Source organism: Dama dama, chromosome 12, assembly GCF_033118175.1.
Source record: "Dama dama isolate Ldn47 chromosome 12, ASM3311817v1, whole genome shotgun sequence".
Taxonomy (NCBI): Eukaryota; Metazoa; Chordata; class Mammalia; order Artiodactyla; family Cervidae; genus Dama; species Dama dama.
Genome location: NC_083692.1, coordinates 43,004,264 through 43,019,532, shown reverse-complemented (window position 1 = coordinate 43,019,532; position 15,269 = coordinate 43,004,264). Strand labels below are relative to the sequence as shown.

The 15,269-nt window shown below is 38.2% G+C and overlaps 1 protein-coding gene across 1 annotated transcript in view; it reads left to right on the top strand.

Moving 5' to 3' along the window:
* TRPM7 (transient receptor potential cation channel subfamily M member 7) overlaps window positions 1-15,269 on the top strand; it is a 104,217-nt gene that overhangs the window by 2,849 nt on the left and 86,099 nt on the right. The window contains exon 2 of the mRNA XM_061157140.1: window positions 13,981-14,060. Coding sequence (XP_061013123.1) covers window positions 13,981-14,060 — 80 coding nt within the window. The remainder of the gene's footprint in view (window positions 1-13,980; window positions 14,061-15,269) is intronic.

The window sequence follows — 15,269 nt, the reverse complement described above, 5'->3', positions numbered from 1 at the left end:
TCCTGTCGTCCCCTTCTCCTCCTGCCTTCAATCTTTCCTAGCATCGGGATCTTTTCCAGTGAGTCAGTTCTTCACATCAGGAGGCCAAAGTATTGGAGGTTCAACTTCAGCATCAGTCCTTCCAATGAATATTCAGGACTGATTTCCCTTAGGATTGACTGGTTTGATTATTGGGTAGATTACTGTGAAAGTATAGGGTAATCAGGCAGAAAAGAAAGTCTGGGTAGGCTTGCAAAGGAGCTGATAGTAAAGGTGAGTCTTGTACCGTGTGTGCTAAGTTGTTTCAGTCGTGTCCACCTTTTTATAACCCCCTGGACTGTAGCCTGCCAGACTCCTCTTTCCGTGGGTTTCTCCAGGCAAGAATACTGGAGTGGGTTGCCATGCCCTCATCCAGAGGATCTTCCTTACCCAGCGATCGAACCAGTGTCTCTTACATCTGCATTGGCTGATGGGTTCTTTACGACTAGGGCCACCTAGGAAGAGGCAATAGTAATTAATTAACCTGGAAGTAGAAGAGATGTAGAATTGGTGGTTTTAGTTTAAGGGAACTGAGTATTAGAAGAGAAGAAGCATCGATAGTTCATCTGAGATCCATTATACAAGTACTGTACGTAGTTTAGAATGAGTAGAGTATGAGATGATATAGTGTACTAGTGAGAGTGTTATGAAGATAGAGAGGGACCAGTCTTCTGAGAGCAGTGTATGACAGGAAGAGAAGTCTTGATTTTATCCTGGTGATTAAGGATCCACTGAAGGAACAGTATAGAAGGTGAATTGCTGTGTGTTTAAACTAAAGAGATCATAAGAAGTCTTTAGCAAGACTGAGCAAAATATTTAGGACTTGAAATAAAAGGAAAAGAAGGAACCAACTGAGGTGTTTAGTAGGGGTTAGAATATTCAGACCTTGGTTCCTTTGGGGAAGGGTGTTTGCGTGTATTGGCAAATGTCAGTAGTAAGAACCAGACATAAAATGAAAACATGAAATAGGTGAAGTCATTACTTTAATACGTGCAAAATGTAATGTTTAAAGGCAGTACTTAAAATGTGTATTTTTGATTTTGATTTTTAAATGAAGATCTCTTGATGCAAAAACCTCTTAAAATTTAAGTTTGAGAGTTTTGCCAGTCATAGATATTTTTGATACAGCGCTCTGACATTCTCTCTTTCTTTAACATTCAAATGTGGGAGATTTGAAACATATAAAGGTGTAATAGTAAAATGAATCACCATATACCCATGACCCATTTCAACAGTTTGAAACATGTGAATATTGTTTCTTCTATTAACTCTCTCAGTCTCCATCAACTGGATAATTTAAAAACAAATCCCAGACTTGTTCTGTCTGTAAATATCTCATGATGTTTGTCTGTAAATCCACAGCACTGTGGTGCTCAGTCATGTTCGATTCTCCGTGGGCTGTGTCCCACTAGGCTCCTTGTCCTTGGGTTTTTGCAGGCAGGGATACTGGAGTGGGTTGCCATTTCTTATTTGCAGGTATCTTCCCAACCCAGGGATCGAACCTGAGTCTCTTACGTCTCCTGCATTGGTAGGCGGGTTCTTTACCACTGCACTTCCTGGGACTCTCTTACAGTACTATTAGCATGCTCAAAATTAGTAATTCTTTAATATCATTCAATATTCAGCATATTGCCTTAATTCTCATTTTTTCCCCCAATTGATGTGTTTGAATCAGGATCCAAAAAAGGCTACACAGCATTTGGTTTGATAAATAATTCTCAGTCTCTGTATCCCCCTGCCCACTGCTTTTTTCCAGTCTTGTGATTTACCATTTAATGGGGGAGGGGGGGGATGCATTTCATTTGCCCTGCAGAATTTCTCACAGTTGGGATTTTGTTGCATGTATCTGTGTGGCATCATGTAGCATGTTCCTTTCTCCTCTGTATTTCCTGTGAACTCGTGGTTAATCTTAAGACTCTTAGATTCTTGTTTGATGTTTGGTAAGACTACTTAACAGATAGTGAAGTACTTTGTATTGAATTACATTAATAGGCACATACTATGTGGCGATTTTTCTCTTTTGGGTGTAACAGATTATCTAGTGGGTTGCTGTTGTCAGCTGCCTGATCTTTTAATCGTGAAGTTTCCCATCATATGTTCACATAATAGCAATTGATGATTATTGCCATTGCTTAGTTATTTCATTCTGGATTTCTCTTTCTCCTTTTTGGCGGGGATGTGGGCGGAGCCTTTCAGCATGTGATTAAATTGTACAGTTTTTTGGGGGGTGGGTAACAGCTTTAAATGCCTGTTTTAAGTTTGGTGCCTGGAGACAAACTTCAGAGTGGCTGAGATTTGTTTAGAATATGAGCAGCATTTGGCTATCTATGGGAATTTGAACTGAGTCATTTATGTGAGTTAATATTAAAAAAAACTTAAGATGTGTGTCACTTTTTTAATGTGCTTTGCGAATTATTAGATTAGTTTGAATTTGAGTAAAAAGTGTGACTTGGAGAATTGGATGTCTTCTAGTTTATCTTTATAAAAACAATTGGTTTAATTTGGTTTAAGTTCATACATTTAGATATTTTGTTCACCCTTTGGTTTGGTTCACCTTGGATTTAGAAAATTATTCTGAATCTTTTGGGGGAACATGTATTTAGTTTCCTGACCATTTAAAGGCTTTAGAACCCTGTTAAAGAAATTTTAGATATGGAGGTAAGCAGTTCTTTGAAACTGATAGACATGCCTGTTCACTGAAGCATTTTTTGCCAAGTCACGCTCTTTTATGAGCATCACTGTTACTGTGCCTGTGAAAGGCAGATGATAATCTTTTTTCTACCTGACCCCAGGAGCAGCACTCAGATTAAAGTCTGTGAAACCCTGTTTGTCCTTCTTTGCGTCATGAAAACATGTTCGTAACACCTCAACTATCCCGGCTACCACACTTCTGGAAACGTCACCCTTTGGAAACCCAACTCCTCATAGGAGGGAAAAAAAGATTTTGAGCCAAGCCATTATCAGAAATATGGCAACCTTGAGCCCAGAGTTCACTGGTTGAAAAATACGTGCAAAGTGAAATTTAATAGGCTTAGTTACCTACTTTCCTCTGACAGTTTGTAGTACACTAGGAATGATAGAAGTTGTCTGGCAAACAGACTGTTACTGCAAGGAGGAGACTGGAGAAGCATTCACTAGAGTAGAAAAATAGAACTGTAAATTACCCTTTAGTATGTGAACCAGGTCTTCCTTGTTTTTGAGTATTTTACCATACCCAGTACCTGGATGGACTTCCCTGGTAGCTCAGTTAGTAAAGAATCTGCCTGCAATGCAGGAGACCCTGGTTTGATTCCTGGGTTGGAAAGATCCTCTGAAAAAGAGATAGGCTACCCACTCCAGTATTCTTGGGCTTCCCTTGTAGCTTAACTGGTAAAGAATCTGCCTGCAATGTGGGAGACCTAGGTTTGATCCCTGGGTTGGGAAGATCCCCTGGAGAAGGAAAAGGCTACCCACTCCGGTATTGTGGCCTGGAGTATTCCATGGACTGTATAGTCCATGGGATCGCAAGGAGTTGGACACAAATGAGCCACTTTCACTTTCTTTCATATTTTGAATACCTGGAAGATACTCTACCCAGAAAGTACTCCTGACTAAAAAAAGTGTGTGATAGGCTTTAGACAAATTTTCACAATATTAGCTAACATGTATTAGCATATTAGCATTTTGGAGAAGGAAATGGCAACCCACTCCAGTATTCTTGGCTAGAGAATCCCATAGACAGAGATGCCTGGCGGGCTACAGTCCTTGGTGTCACAAAGAGTCGGACTGGACTAAGGGACTAACATTAGCATTTAGCTGTTATTGTTCTAAGTGCTTTGAAAAAGTGAAAGTGTTAAAGTTGTGCCTGACTCTTTGTGACCTCATGGACTGGCGCCCACCAGGCTCCTCTGTCCGTGGAATTCTCCAGGCAAGCTTACTGGAGTGTGCCTTTGGATGCTTTGTAGTGTTGCTACACAGAGTATATATACTATGTTGTGGTCCTTTGGTGTTCCTAAGTTTGATATATATGGAATTATGTACATCTTTTTATGGATCTTGGTTTTTTATTGAAGTATAGTTAATTTAAAATACTGTACTAGTTTCAGGTATACAACATAGTAATTCAATATTTTTGTAGATTATACTCCATTTAAAGTTATTATAAAATACAGGATAAAGTCCCTGTGCTGCACAATATATCCTTATAGCTTATTGGTTTTTTCTTTTTTCATTTTAATGAAATTAGGTTTTGGAGATTAAGTCATACTGATACATGTAAGGTTTAGTTTATCCCTTTGAGCTGCTGTATATTATTCCATTGTAGGAATATACCGTGTGTTATCCATTTTACTATTATTGGGCATTTAGGTTGTTTTCAGTTTTTTATTAGTGATGTAACATTCTTGTATATATCATGAGAATTTTTCTAGGAAGTATATAAATAGAATTGCTGGGTCACAGGGTAGGTGCATCTTCAACTTTGTAGGTATTGCTGGAGTGTTGACTAAAGTAGTTGTGCAGTTTCCACTCCCTCTAGAACTGTGTAAAAATTCCCTTTCTTTTTTCCAACATCTTTGCCAACATTTAATTGCTTAGGTTCTTCTGTTTTGCCCGACCCATGAATGAAAAGTAGTTCCTCATTGTTCTAATTTGCATGTCCCTGGCCACCAGTGATGTTGTGTGTCATTTCAGTTTAAAAGTTTTTGGCTATGGTTACTTTCCTTCTGGTGATTTCCCTTTGCTCAGTTTTCTAATGAATTCTATTTTTCTTCTTTATTTACTTGTAGAAGTTTTGTATGTAGTCTGGGCAGTATTTTTTTTGTTGTTTGTTTTTTGCTTTATGAGCTACAAGTATCTTCTCCAGTCTCTAGCTTTTTAAGTTTTTATTTTGTTAATGGTGGACTATTTACTTATTTTTAGGTTGTTGATGTATATTGGTTTTTAGTGTAATAAGTTATCAGTATTTTCTTTATAGCCTGAACTTTCTCTTATCTTGAAGTCATAAAGATAATTATTTATTTTTGGTAGAAGTTGTAAAGTTTTGCTTTATAACATTATGACTTAACCCATCTAGTATTCATTTTGGATTCTAGTGTAATGGTTTGTATACATATAATAATCATACTGTCTCCTGATTTGTATTGCTCTCTCTGAAGTTGCTCAGTCGTCTCCAACTCTTTGCAACCCCATGGACTGTAGCCTACCAGGCTCCTCTGTCCATGGGATTTTCCAGGCAAGAATACTGGAGTGGATTGCCGTTTCCTCCTCCAGGGGATCTTCCCAACCCAGGGATCAAACCCAGGTCTCCTGAATTGCAGGCAGACGCTTTACCCTCTGAGCCGTCAGGGAAGCCCCTTGCTGTCTCTGCTGCTGCCGCTAAGTCGCTTTAGTCGTATCCGACTCTGTGCGACCCCATAGATGGCAACCCACCAAGCTCCCCCCGTCCCTGGGATTCTCCAGGCAAGAACATTGGTGTGGGTTGCCATTTCCTTCTCCATTGCTGTCTCTAGCACTCACCAAGTTTTCTTAAGTGCAAGTTTCTGTTTCCAAGTGATTTATTCCATTGTACTGTTTGTCATTTTTGTCAATGTATTTATTTGGATTTTTTAGTAATCTTAGGTGTCTACATCAAATTTCTTGACTTTGTATAAGAAATTAATTATTTTTGCCAACATATTTATCATCCTTTTTCTCATAAAGCAATAAGTTTTGATTCCTTTTCATTTTAATAAAAATTCTTTATGGTAGAATGATAAATTGTTCTGGGTAAGACTTTATTTAGAAAACCTGAGAAATAAATTACTGCTGTTTGAGCTAAATTAAAGTTGGTCACTTTTTAGACTCAATGTCTGATCTTCAATTATTTAATATGTTGGACTCCATGGAATGGCACAGTGGCAGCTGCTCATACTTACCTTTATCAGACATTTTCTATCCTTTAAATTGGGGCAGTACTGGAGCGGTAAGTAGGCAGGGTAGCAATCTCCATGAGGTCAGCAGGGCAGCAAAACCAACAGAAAATAAGATTAAATGTAGAAGTTGGACTCTCTTTGCAAACGTAGTCATGGTATGAATCTGATTCTTTTTATTTATTTTTGGCAAAAGTCTAACAATTTATTGGAGCAGACTAGAAAAGTAGTCACTAAAATGACAAAAACAATTTTTTAAAAAACTTTTTATATTGAAAACAATTAACAAAGTTTTATTTTTTAATGTGTAAAACTTTACCAACTATTTATTACTCCACAGAAGCTTTTCAGCAGTGTCTTTAAAACCTGTTGGGAGAGTTCACATCTGAATTATCAATAATACCTAATTAGTTAAGTGATTGGCAGCCTTTTAAGCATAAGAGCAGAACTCTGTAGAGTAGGGGCTGTTTGAGTGCCAGATCTCCTGCAGAGGAAATAAAAGAATGCCAGCCATTTTCAACATTTTGCTTCAAGCTAGCCTTAAGTTTTCTTTGTCATTATGCCTTTGCTGACGGACATGTTGTCCAGCGTACAAAATTACCACAGAACTCAGAATTTCTAGATCTGTAGTGTCATTTAACTTTTTAAAGCTGTCGCGGTTTATTAGTAGGCAAGCTTCCTTTTAATTTGACTGACTTTTCTTTTGAATATGGATCACATTTTCCTGTTTCTTCTTGTATCTAGTAATTTTGATTATATCATAGATGTTGTGAATGTTATCTCGGAGAGATTGTGAGTTCTGTTTTAGTCCTCTGAAGATTATTGATTTTCTCTTTTAAAGTAGTTGCTACCGATTGAATGTTGGTGTCTTCCCAAAATTCAGTGTTGATGTTATTTAAAGACGGAGCTTTGGGAAAGGAGTTAGAATTAGAGGAGGTCATGATGGTGGGGTCATTATACCAAGAGACCAGAGAGCTTGCTCCCTATCCCCGGCTTGTGAGGACACAGTGGAAAGACAGCTGTCTGCAGTCTGGGGAGGGGGCTCTGAGATGCAGACCTTACTGGCCCCTTGATCTTGGATTCCAGTGTCTAGAACTTGGAGAAAATGAATTTCGGTCGTTGAAACCAAAGTTAAGTCTTACGGTATTTGTATGGCAGTCAGAACACATTAGGATAGTAGTTGATTAACCTGACTGTACTAATTCCAAACTCTGACTCCTTCAGTGGGCAATAAAAATATCTATTCAGTTAGTTTCTCTATTCCTAACTGACCTGCTTGGAATCTGCCCCATGTATGCATGTTTCATGGGTCAGCTAGATTTCAGCAGTGTTAATATGCAGCACTTAGGGTTCCCTTTTTTTGTGACTCTGTCCTATGCAGGACTTTCCCCATCACTTTCCAGCTGCTGTTGTCACCTCGAAGTTTGTATTCTGGTTCTTCAAGCCAGTAAAATTATGGAATTTCTATTGGCATTTTAGCTACTTAGTAGGTATGCGGTGGGGCCTCTCTTAGCCATAAAATAGGAAACTCGCTCAGTACTGTTCCTTTATCCTGAGTACAAACTTCGTCTGATTTCTTACTGCTTTTGGTTGCCTGTTCAGTAGTACTAAGTAGTTTTTTTTTTTTAATGTTTATTTTATCCAGAGTTTATGGTTATTATCTTGGGAGCATTAGTCCAATAGAACCTTCATAGCTGGAGGCTCCTTTCTAGTATTAATATATAGAATTGTTGAGTGTATTTAGTTGTAAAAATAGACTGACTGATTTTCAATGTTACCTTGAAGTAGAACTTTTAAAGCAGTCCTTCCCCCCACCCCCCTTAATTTTCACTATCAGTATATAGTCAAGAAAGATGTGCTGGTACTGATTTGTTTGAAGAGTAGGATGTGGTTAGTAGACTTATTTGTAGCATATATGCCCCTTATTGCTAGGAGACAGATAAGAAGAATTTATAATTGAATTTTGAAGCATTGTTGAGATATGACTGTGTGGGGGGCATTTTGCTAAAAATATGGACCATAATCTTCAGAGCAACTTTGTGAGATAGATATGTTATTCTTTTCTATGGGTGAGGAAATAGAAGTTCAGACACTTAAGGTTGCATTAATAAAATAACCAAAAATGAAAAAAAAAAAACAACCAACAGTGAACAGGTTATTCTGAACTCCAGAATCTGATCTCTTTTACCACTGAAGATGACGTTTCCCTCTTTGCTAACATTCTGTGGTCTTAGTTGGTTTTTACTTTACCTAGAACATTTAAGTTTAGGAATTTTCAGATTTGTGTTTGTAGTGTGCCATCTTTTGGTAAAATACAGTAATGCAGTCTAGCAAAAGAAGTATAAAATTAGGAATTTTTATATGTATTTATAATCCAGGGCACATTTTATTGGATACTTGATGGTAGAGCAGAAGCTCAGAATTTCAAAAACTGAAGAAACCTATTATTGGGAATGATTTGCCATTATCAGCTGGGATATGTCACTGTCAGGCATAGGAAGCCAATCCCTAATATAGTCAATGAATGCCATAAATGACAAAACTGATGTGTATGGGGAGAATATATTTACATTTGGTGTTTACACAAACAGGAGAGGTGGTAAACCCTTGAAATAAACTTGGTGAATAATCAAGGTAGGGGAAGCTGTGATAGTCTTGAAATGTGGAAATGTTTTTGTATGTCTCTGTAGGTACAAAATTTGATAAAAATTTGTGAGCATCAGAGTGACACTATTTAAGTGACTTAGAGGGTTTGCTAAAGTTTTGGATGGATTTGTCAGTTAGAGACTACTATGAAAGATTTGAAGTTGTGAAGAGATAGTAGTGGCTATTTATTATTTTTAACAAGAATGATAAAATGAAACTAACTATGAGTACATTTGTACTAGGTTCTGAAATTTAACAGTGTTCCTGTTTGGGTAGTTTTATATTTTATCATAATAGACAAATGAGTACTGAAAGTGAAAGTGTTAGTTGCTCAGTTGTGTCCCACTCTTTGCCACCTCATGGTCTGTAGCCCGCCAGGCTCCTCTGTCCATGGCATTCTCCAGGCAAGAATACTGGAGTGGTTAGCCATTCTCTTTGCAGGGAATCTTCCTAACACAGGCATTGAACCCATGTCTCCTGCATTGCAGGCAGATTCCTTCCCTGAGCCACCAGGGAAGCCCCAAATGAGTACTAGAAGGGACTCAAGTGTTTTAGGTTGTTGGTGATTGAAAGTGACCATTTCTGGGGGAAAAAAGCTAGGTATATGTACTCGAACACTAGATTTTTTTTTTTTCCCTCATTAATGTTTAGATTTTGTGTTTACATCATATGACTTATTTAATGCCTTTTCTATTGAAATTCCTGCAGAAAAAAAAAAAAAAAAAACTTTGTTCATGTACATCTAAAACTCTTTAGCCCCATCTCGTTTTTCCTCTGTTTAGAAAACAACTCTTAATACAAGGGCCTACTGGGATTGTAGGCCTGGTAGAAGGGACACTAATAATATCCAAGAAACAATGCAGGGGAAGGATCTGAAGGACATGGCGTATACTTGTTAGATTGAATTGACTCAGTGGAATTGTGAGACTTTTTTGTGGGGAGCTTTTGTGAGATTTAGAGCATGGGTTGGCAAACTATGCCATGTATGGCAAATCTGGCCAATGCCTGTTCTGGCCAAGGCCTGAGCTCAGAATGGTTCTTATATTTTTTAGTGGTTGAAAAACAAAACAGTACGTGATAGAGGCAGTAAGTGGTCCAAAAAGCCTAAAATATTTACCATTTGGCTCTTAATAGAAAAAAAATTGCCGATTGACCATATAGAGTATAGCCATACTTCTCTTAAGTGCAAGTCGCTCAGTCGTGTCCAATTCTTTGCGACCCCATGCCAGAATACTGGGCTGGGTGGCTGTGTCCTCATTCAGGGGATCTTCCTGAACCAGCGTCTCTTACGTCTACTGTGTTGGCAGGCAGGTTTGTCACCACTAGTGCCACTTGGAAAGCCCACTATTGTGAATGGAGTATTCTGTAAGTTCCATCAGGTAAAACTGACTGATAGTGTTTAAGTCTACTCTGTTCTTTCTAGTTTTCTGCCTAATTATCCAATCAAGAAAAAGAGGAGGGGGGAAAAGGGGGGTGTAAATGGTACAAGATTGCATTTCTTAACCTTTATCTAAGCCATATATTTTCAAGTTCTCCCTAAGATGTTTTCCTCTTTTGTCAAGTAATTGTCCTTTGACAAAACTCCTTAAAAAGGTCCACTGTATTGTTAATTAATAAATTTGCTCATGTTGTGTTCACTTTTCACCCATCTTTCATTCATGCTGTAGGCTTTAGGCCTATGCTCATGAATTGCAAATAATTTAGTTTTTAAAAAAACATATAGTTCATACTGAAGTAATCTGAGTGCTTCTCATGCTTGTATATTGCCACTGTTTTAGTGTGTTATTTGCATGTTAAATGTTTTAGTTCTAGAATCTGATTTTGATGGACTTCATTACTGTATCATGGGACTGAGCTGCCTTTTTGTTTGCGAAGAAGCTCACAGAGAGAAATTCCAAACAAATCTTTTGTCTTGCTTTAACAACCAGTAAAAATATAGCAGTAAGTGCAATCACTGAGCTGTTCTCCTCCACCCCAGAACAGTTCCAGTTTTTCTAAAAGAGAGAAGCAACCCTTTAAAAGATAAATTACAGTATTGTAGTTAATATAAACCCATTTTTATAATTTAAAATTTTATTTATTAATTTGGCCATGCCAGATCTTGGTTGCAGCACTCAGAATCTTCGGTTGCAACATGTGAAATCTAGTTTTCCTGGCCAGGGATTAAACCCAGGCCCCCTACATTGGGACACAGAGTCTTTAGCCACTGGACCACCAGGAAGTCCCTGCATTAAAAAAAAAAAATTATTTATTTTTGGCTGTGCTGCATCTTTGTTGTAGAGAGGGCTTTTCTTTAGTTGTGGCGAGCAGGGCTGCTCTCTAGTTGCGGGCTTCTCGTTGCAGTGGCTTCTCTTGTTGCAGAGCACAGGCTCCAGGGCACACGGGCTTCAGTAGTTGCAGCACGTGGGCTCAGCATTTGCGGCACCCGGGCTCTCGAGCGCAGGCTCAGTAGTGGCGCACCGGCTTAGTTGCTCCATGGCACATGGGATCTTCCAGACCATGGAGCGAACCTGTGTCTTTGGCACTGGCAGGCAGATTCTTTACCACTGAGCCACCAGGGAAGCCCCCTGCGAGTTTTAATAGAAGAGGAGCATAATAAAAATTTCATGAGTTTAAAGCAGTAGGTTAGTTTTAGTAAAAATTCAACCTCATATCATCATGTATTAGAACAGCCTACCAAATGATTATTTTTAAAGTTACAAACAGAAGTCACTTGAATAAATGTCTTCCGGTCCAGATGTGCTGTCTGCCTTCAGTGTACTATGGTTCTGGAGTGGGAGGAGGGTTTAGGATAACAGTACTATATCAGCAATCTAACTGACATGGCCAGATCTTTTGGTTGTCAGGACAGTGCTCTCACTGTGATCCTGCGGTTGGTTCCATTGTTCTGTAGTTGCATGAGGCAGTAGAGGGGATGGTGATTGCATATCTTAAATAGTGTAAGCCTCTTTGGTGGGCAGATGTGACAGAAGTTTTGTTGCTTCAATTTTCTGAGTGAAATGGGAAGTAGGTCATCGGTTGAGAATACGAGTGGTGAATAAGGGTTGGAGGTTTGAGGAGAGGAGGACCTAGTGTGAAATTGTACAGGAAAATGAGAAAATGGATCAGGAAAATGTGGTGTGACTATTGGGCATCATTAAGGGATGTTTGAGGTTTTAAAGTGAAATCAAAGGGTGTTTTGTTTGTTTTTCCTGTAGTCATATTAACATAGGCAGTTATGGAATAAATGGGGAATTGGATTGAATCAGGATTTGGTTTGCCAGGTGTATTCCTAGTACGGTAAAACTGAAGAGAGTCCTATTTTTTTTCCCCCATGAGAGGTATGTAGGTAAAGCAGATTCTTCAAAGGAATACCAGACTTTAGTTAGAAAAAGAAGGTGGTGGAGGGACTGCGCTAAAAGAGCTTTAGAGTGTAGGACATTTTGCTGATGAAGGGTCATGGGTTCTAGAGGGCATTCTGTGAGTTTTAAAAAATTTATTTATTTACTTTTGATTGTACTGGGTCTTCATTCACTGTGTGCAGGCTTTCTCTAGTTTTGGCAAGTGGGGGCTACTCTTCTTTGAATTGCATGACTTCTCATTGCACAATGGGCTCTAGGCACACAGGCTTCAGTGGTTGGAGCTGCCAAGCTCTAGACCATAGGCTCAATAGTTGTGGCACACTGGCTTAATTGCTCTATAGCATGTGGGATCTTCCCAGATCATGAATCAAACCCATGTCCCCTGCATTGGCAGGTGGATTCTTAACCATTGGACCACCAGGGAAGTCCCCATCCTGTGATTTTTTTTTTAAACTAGGGGATCATGGTATAATTTGCTCCTACTTAAGTGAATCTCTTTAACCTAGACCTAACCTATTTAATCATTGACCTAGAAAATGGACATTTTGAATGGAGAGACAGAATTTTGCAACCAGAATTAGATTAAAGGATATACTAAGGTTTATGATTAGAATATCTAAAGGATTTGAGAGGAACCTGCAAACTCCACCATCATAATTCTGTCTAGAATATCTCTTGTCCTAGGGGCTTCCTTTTTTGTTGTTTTTGATTTGGCCCCCCGGTTGGCTTGCTGCTGCTGCTGCTAAGTCGCTTCAGTCCTGTCCAACTCTGTGTGACGCCATAGATGGCAGCCCACCAGACTCCTCTGTCCCTGGGATTCTCCAGGCAAGAATACTGGAGTGGGTTGCCATTGCCTTCTCTGCCGGTTGGCTTATGGGATCTTATTTCTCCAACTCCTCTGCAGTGGAAACTCCTCTACCTAGCCACTGAACTGTAGAGGTTTCATTATGGAATATAGGCTCTTCCTTTTTGTATTGTCTTGGTAAGAAAGAGGCAGGTAGAGAAGGGAAAAGAGATTTTGATAGCATGCTAATATCTATATTTAATATATAATAATATCTATAGACATATTAGAGATATAATGTTTAATATTTTCTATATATCTAATATATATGTTATATAGAGGATGAAGCTCAAGATCTTTAATCTACTCAGTCCTAATTTGTGGAGTTTCACCTTTTTCAATATATAATGCCCCATCTCTTTCTAATCAGTCACCAGTAGTAGGATACAGAGGCTAGGGATCCAGGCAGAAACTTAAGTAGTGGTATAAACAGTAATTTTAAAAAACCATTTAAGCTTGAAATTGTTTCACATTTACAGTAATTGAAGGAAATATGTTAATCTTCCACTGTGATCCTAGATTTGTCTTATTCTCCCTATTAATTTTTGTGCTATATTCATTTTAGGACTATTCATTTAGGACTATATTCATTTAAGATTGTCGTAACAATCTGGTGAATCAGACATTTGAAATCATGTAGTAACCTGTACTATTCCTATTGATGTTTAGCATCTCTTTTCTAGTATTATTTTTCTTTTGATTAGAATTTGCTTGATGCGTTTTTCGGTGCCTGTGCCATTAGCCATTCCATGCCCCTGTGCTTTAGGTATTTATCTTAGAAATAGAACAGAATATATCTAGGGTTTTTTTTTGGCTGTGTCATGCGACCTGTGGGATCTTAGCTCCCAGACCAGGACTCAGGGGACCCAACTTGCGCCCCCTTCAGTTGAAGCACAAAGTCTTAGCCATGGGAATGCTTGGCAAGTCTCTGACAGTCACTTTTAATTGGCTGTAAAATGATCCATTTCCCAGTATCATACCAGCCCCTCTTGAGGTTTTTAATTCTGCATAGCACTGTTGATTTAGTATCTGCATAGTACTGTTGATTAGTAATCTCAATCTCAGTGGATTTAAATGGAATGATTCTCATATTTTAGTTGTGCTGTCATCAATAAACATGTTATATGTAATAAATACTTAGTGAACTAAAACTGGAATTATTTTTTATGTATTTCTTATTAAATTTTTCTTTGTAATATTAATTGGTTAATTTATAAACAATCTTTTAAACTTTCTGTTTTAGTCCCAGAAATCCTGGATAGAAAGCACTTTGACCAAGAGGGAATGTGTATATATCATACCAAGTTCCAAAGACCCTCACAGGTAAGTATACTTCTCTTTATTCTGAATTCTTCTAGAAATTTAGATGTAAATTGAATTGCTATTTATTTATTAAAAACTAAAATTATTAATTATTTGTAGTTACTGTTGGGTGAAGGAAATGGCAACCCACTTCAGTATTCTTGCCTAGAGAATCCCCTGGACTGAGGAGCCTGGTGGGCTGCTGTCCATAGGGTCTCAAAGAGTCGGACACGACTGAAGCGACTTAGCATGCATGCATGCATTGGAGAAGGAAATGGCAACCCACTCCAGTGTTCTTGCCTGGAGAATCCCAGGGACAGAGGGGCCTGGTGGGCTGCCGTCTATGGGGTTGCACAGAGTCGGACACGACTGAAGTGACTTAGCAGCAGCAGCAGTTACTATTAATTTTTGTGTTTACTGTTAATCTTTTAGGATTAGGAGGAGATAGTATTAACAAGATAGCATTCTGCAGTTCTTAATGACATTTCACAACACGAAACCTCTCATTCAGAGTGTTCTTCCTTCCCTGATCGTCCCCCATATCATACTAGTGTATTACAAAGATCAAACAGTTAAGTGTCTTTTTTAAAAATTTGATTTATTGATACTGAGAACTTAAAAAGTTTATGTATCTGTTTAAGGGGCATCTATTGAATACCCAACACTATAGTTTATGCTGAAGAAAACAGTAAGAACCTAATGGTTGCTGTTTTTGTTTGCCAATATGTAGCTATAGATGAGTACCTATTGGAAAACCCATCACCAGAAATTTGTTGGCATCTCTTTGGTCTTAAAAATGGCACTGATAATAGAAAAAAAAATTTAAGTAAAGGACATGAGTTAGAATTCAAGAAAAAGGATCTCTTGAGGTATTTATTGAAGAAACATTTTTCCTAAATTTTTTCTTTTTTCTGAGACCTAAAAATAGCCAAAAGCATAAAAGGGTACATCAAAGATATACTTACTTCCCAGACTACAAAGCACTTTTCTTCACAAGCACTTAGGACAAATTAATTGAAAAAGGTGTTTACCGGGGTTTTTAGTCATCTTACTGTTTCTGTCTATTAAACCTTGTTTTCTATGCAGTTATCTTCTCTACACCTTTCACTTCCATTTGATATATGGCTCTTATGAAAATACAGCCAAGTAAACAATCTTTTATTAACTATTTTAAGTTACAGTATGTATGTGTTCAGTCACTCAGTCGTGTCCGACTCTTTGCTGCCCTAT